At 39.0% G+C, this 5,556-nt stretch overlaps 1 protein-coding gene across 1 annotated transcript; it reads right to left on the bottom strand.

Annotated features, from left to right (window-relative positions):
* Nucleotides 1-4,638: 4,638 nt before the first annotated feature.
* On the bottom strand, nucleotides 4,639-5,334 carry LOC148849028 (auxin-induced protein 15A-like). Its single transcript, XM_088951713.1, has one exon. The coding sequence runs from the start codon at nucleotides 5,144-5,146 to the stop codon at nucleotides 4,853-4,855; it is 294 nt and encodes a 97-aa protein (XP_088807839.1). The 5' UTR covers nucleotides 5,147-5,334; the 3' UTR covers nucleotides 4,639-4,852.
* Nucleotides 5,335-5,556: the final 222 nt, after the last annotated feature.

Below are 5,556 nucleotides of genomic sequence, written 5' to 3'. Positions count from 1 at the left end.
AAGCGAATGTCAAATTTTCCTTTAATACCCCACTTCATAGCTCTCTCAACAATAATCTTGAGAGGTTCATGATCCCCAAGGATTTTTGCAGTAAGAGAAAGATCACATCTCATCTTCAGTATTTCTCTCCTTCCTAATCATGTCCAGGTTAATAGGCCGAGCAACTTTGGAATTTTCTTTTATCATGACTTCATCACTTGAAGTCCTGGAATTGCTCTTCAAGTCTTCCAAAAGCAGGTTGTCAAGAGACTTCCTAGCCTTGCTCGTTTCAGCAATGTCACGGTGACTCTTGGTCCTACCCTCTATAGATTCTAAGTAAGAGAAAATATTTTTTTTTTGAGTTTGTTGGTTTCATTCCTGTCTTATTCTCTTTAATATAGGAAGGGGAACCATGCACATAGTTTAAATCATTATTAAGGGCCTCTCCCATTTTGTGTTCACTTTTGCTCAAGTAGTTAACCAATTCTCTAATGACAAGAAGTTTTTTTGATTCATGCATTGATTTTGCTACGTTACTTTTTTTGCATGGACCTAACGGTCTATTCCTAGGAAGATGAGAAGTCATGGACTTATTTGAAAATGCATCTACAATTCTAAATGGGCCTGTCTTACCCTTGTGATAATTCTTATGTTGTTCTCCACCTTCTCTTTCACCTGAGGGATCCATTGAGATAATCTGCTCATAATCCAAGAGATCAATGTAATCCCCAAGATTAATTGAGAGAGAAATAAAAAGACCAGAACTAAAAGTCATTAGACACCTTCTAACGCCAAGATGGAACAAGTACCGAAAGAAAAAACTAAAGGAAGAAGAAGAAGTCAAAAGAAAGTAAACAGAGACATAACTGTTACTTCCCTTTAGACATGTTGTCATCACTTCCCTTCAATATCGCATCGCATCCACATCGCACCACATTGCATCCTTCAATACTAAAACCTAAGACCAGATCTGCTCCTAACCGCACATTATTTTTATTTTAGGCTGCATTTGGCATTCCTTATTTTAGGCTTCGAACCTATCTTCTACAACCTACAGAGATGCAATTTTAAGAGATGTATTGTAAAAGATCACATCAGCACCATGCACCCCACATACACCCATATGGACAATTGCACATATTAGTGTGCACGTACTTGGGGAAAATACTTGTCATTGGTAGATGTTCCCAGTAGGGATGCAAACGGATTGGACCAGATTCGAATCAGGGTCCAAATATGATATGACACTATTAATTGATATCCAATTCGAAGATCTAACCTGATAAAGATGGATTTGAATTCAAATCCTAGAAAAGTCACCCCAACCGCCATACACTTGCCTTTGGAACTCGTCCTAGCAAGGATCCAGTCTTCATGCAAGAAATCATGGATGAGTAACCCCCTACAAGAAGTTGACCACCTCAATTTGAGAAGTACAATGGCACCTTAAACCCCACAAATCACCTAGAAGGATTTAAGGCCACAATCCTCCTACATGGGACCTTAGAAGCCTTAATGTGCAAAGCCTTCACTTTCACCTTACAAGGAGTTGCTTGGCAGTTGTACTCTGCATTGTCACCTTGATCTATGGCCACTTAGAACCAGTTTGAAGAAAAGTTCCTTGCACAATTCACCAGCAACCAACGATACTAGAAGATGTCGGCCAACTTCATGTAAATCAAATAGAAAGATAGGGAGTCCCTAAGGGAGTACTTGGCAAGGTTCAATGCCTAGTTTATTCAAGTCTAGAACTTGAACCAGTCTATGGTCGTATCCGCCTTGATGAATAATAGCTCACATTCCTCTCACTTCAATTTCTCATTGTAGAAGAAAGCCCTTGCCGACATGACTAAACTCTTAGTACACACACAAAAGTACATCAACGCTGAGGAAGCATAGATGCAACACTAGAAAGATAAGGATGACTAATGTAATCTGAAGCGTAAAGACATAGATGATAACCGACCACAATTGGAAGAGATTGGACCGCCATAGATATCGTTGATCGAGGACTCTACCACTGACCTTCAGAAACTTCACACCCCTCAATGCTACGTGAACCGAGGAGCTTATACAAATTTGTGACCACCATTTTATTTGATGGTCGAAGAAGATGAAGTCCCAAGGCAATAAGAGAAGATAAGACAAATAATGTGAATTCCACAAAGATGACAATCATAACACCTTGTAGAGATAACCTTGGCCGCAATGATGTGCCTAACAATTGAGACCTTCTAGTTGGAGTCATTGGCGTCATCTTTGGTGGAATGACTTTAGGGGGAGAGAGCTCCTCAGCATGGAAGGCCTACACTCGTCTATACCAAGTAGAAGACTGGACGCCAAAAAAGCCCAAGGTTGACTCGTCCTTCACATTCACTAAGGACAATATCAATGGAGTCCAGATGCCACCTGGCGATGCCCTTGGATATAATAGTGCATATTGCTAATTTTGAAGTGTGCCAAGTGCTCGTAAACACAAGAAGCTCAACTAACATAATTTTTGAAGAGACCTGCTTAAAGATGAAGATTGGACATGACCAGCTACGAACAATGAACACCCTCTAGCTGGTTTCTCTGGCGACTCGTTAATACCAGAGGGGAATATCACCTTGTCGATGATGATAGGAGACAGTCCCTAGAAGAGCATGGTGATGGTAGAATTCCTTGTGGTTAAAGTTCGTTCACCATACAACGCCATCCTTGGTCTGCCGAGTTGAACACATTTCGAGGCTTAGTTTCTATGTACCATCTAGTAGTCAAATTCTTTATCGATCATGGCGTTGGCGTCACCCAAGGAGATCAATGCACCGTGCAACAGTGCTATGTAATCTCTTGCAAAGGAAAAGGTGCCTCCCAAGAAGCTCTTGTCGCTAATGGGCTAGACCTCTGGGGCAAGCTTTGCACATAGTGTGGTCAACCCATTTAAGGCTTAACTTAAGTACCTCTCTTTGTGGTGACTTGGAGAAAACCGTCCAAGTGGGCTCCCTACTTGAGGACAGTCTCTGAGATAACATTGTCTAAGGACTTATCTCCCTTTTGGCTGTGTTTGTAAACGATGCAAATAAGTGTGAATGCAAATATATAGTGTAAAGTGACCCATATAAATTGCAAAGTTGGGTTAGCTTTGCACTGACAAATTTACATTCTTACCAAATAGACTTTTAGTTGTAATGGATGCAAACACGAATTTCAATAAAGCATATGCATTTTTTTTTATCAAAAGCCATGGTTTTCAAAACCGGACTGGACCAAACTGGACGGTCGGACTGGAAAAACTAGGAACCGGTCAACCGGTTCCAATTTTCCCCAAAATTGGATTTTTTCCAAAAAACGTTAATTTGGTCAGCAAGCCATTGACCCAGGCAGTTGAATTGTTCGAATCATTCAACGGTTTTGACCGTTTTTTATTTTTTTTATCAAAATGGGCCATCCATTCGATTTGAACGGTTAGACCGTTTGACCTGGGAACCGGACCCCTGACCGGTTCGTTGTCCAGGTTGGTTTTAAAAACCTTGTCAAAAGCCCACTTGAATGTAAATTTACTTCTTTTTTATTGATGTACTTTTACATCTTATTATCAATGTAAATATGTATTAGAAAATGCATTTTCTATCATTTGTCAATGCATAAATGTAATGTTGCCAAACACAGGCAAAAGTGAAGTAGAGTGCAAATTTTCCCCTGAATCAGGATTTACACTCCATTTGCATCATTTCCAAAGACAGCGTTGTTGTTAAAAATTCTCTTATAAACATTAAGTTTTTAATTGCAAAAAGGAGATGGGTCCTTAAAATAAGGAATGACAAATGCATCCTTAGCTTGGAGGTGAACAGAGAGATACTTCAACTTCACTAAAAATTTAAATCGTATCCATCAATAAAGTTGGTAAAGTTGGGGGTTTTACTAAGTGGGTGCTCTATGACATGATGTTTTTATTTTCACTTGTTTTTTAAATGATTAAATCAACAAAAAATAAAAAACATCTTGTTGAATTATTTGTTTTGAAAGGCAAAAGAAAATTGGTTTTATTTCAAAAAACAATATTTAGGTTTTTAAAACCGTCAAAATAATGGTTTTTAAAACAAAACAAATTTTATAATTTAGAAATTATATAATTTATGAAACATGAAATTAAATAACCAGATAAAAACTTGTTCTTACCCATATAACACATTTTTTTTTTGTTTCAGTTTGGAAACAAAAATACACTAAAAAAGAACATATTTTCTGTGTTTCTGTTGAAAAGAACCAATTGATTTTGTTTTGTTTTTGGAACTGACACAAGAAAAAACAATTGGCAACGGAAAATACCAGGTTTTTATATAAGTAATTTTCAATTAATTTTATTCATGAAATATAATATCAGAATCCCTTTTTAGTTTTTGATCATTATATTTATACTGTTCAAACGAATCAAATTTGGAGCTACCCATATCCGGTTCGGTTTGATCGGTTTGCAGCCCAGCTCGGCCTAGATCCCCAAAATAGAATTTTTATGTTTATATTTTGTGAAATGCTGGGATATTGAGGGGGGATGCACCGTCGGAGATGCCTGTTAAGATTCCTCTCGTATTTATTTTCTCTTGTGACCAACGAAAATGAAAAAAAGAGATATTCTAGAATTAATTTGACAAAAAAGCAGAAAAGGGTTGTATAAAATTGAACAAAATGTTTTCAAAGGAAAGATTTCTCATTTCTCATTTCCTCCAACTCTTCTACAGTTGATAACATATATTTACAGATGGGTGTGCTAACTGGGCTTAAAAATTACAAATGGGCCTGCAAATTACGCAGTAGGCCCAGTGCCCACTTAATAGCAAAATTGATTGGTCGGATGATCAAAGGATTAGGATTGCCATCCAGACTTGATCGATTATAGTGAACCGTTTAAACGAGAGGTGAGATCAAGGAATAAGTCTTCTCTGCAAGGGATCGTGAGACCACCCATTGGATGATGAAACCCAAACTCTTCTTCAGCTCGACGTAACAAATCTTGGAAGGAAGGATGGTTCAAGTAGGATAGTGGAACCACAAACCGCTTCTTTTGGGTCTCGCCAACGTAGACGGCGAGGTGACCTTTCGGCACATCTCTACTGGCCGAATCCAATCGTTTCGTGCTCAAAGGAGACCGTCGGCCGGTGAGCATTCCGGGCAACTGGAAACCCATGGCTTCTATATATGCACTTCTACTATCTCTTGATGAAGGACAAGAAGGCTAAGGAAGAGGCTGAGAGGGCTGGTAGTGATTTGTTGTTATTTGTGAAAGATTTCATCGATGAGATGGCTAGCTGGTCTCCTTGGTTTGTATATATAGACTAGAGAGAGAGAGAGAGAGAGAGAGAGAGGAACTGAGTACATGGGCAGCCCTCTCTGAGTGTCTCACCCTTGGTTTGGGCATGTTGAGAGACATGCTTCATGAAGGCTCACATGGTTTGCTTTGGAAGCTCAGTATTAGGATCTCCGGACGGGTTGCATTGTACTACTTGTAGCCTGTCCCACCATTGCAGAAACAGTGGATTAGGTAGGGGAAGGTCCCCCCCCATTCATTGATTAATTTGGGTTACAACTTACAAAGTG

The sequence above is a fragment of the Nelumbo lutea genome, chromosome 6 (genome assembly GCF_056320005.1).
Source record: "Nelumbo lutea isolate HS-2025 chromosome 6, American lotus-T2T, whole genome shotgun sequence".
NCBI classification, from domain to species: domain Eukaryota; kingdom Viridiplantae; phylum Streptophyta; class Magnoliopsida; order Proteales; family Nelumbonaceae; genus Nelumbo; species Nelumbo lutea.
The sequence above is the reverse complement of the archived record's forward strand: the minus strand, read 5'-3'. Positions and strand labels throughout refer to the sequence as shown.

What these genes read in the sequence shown, in the direction of transcription:
- LOC148849028 (XM_088951713.1), bottom strand. Translation starts at nt 5,146, where the DNA reads ATGGGTTTCCAGTTGCCCGGAATGCTCACCGGCCGACGGTCTCCTTTG.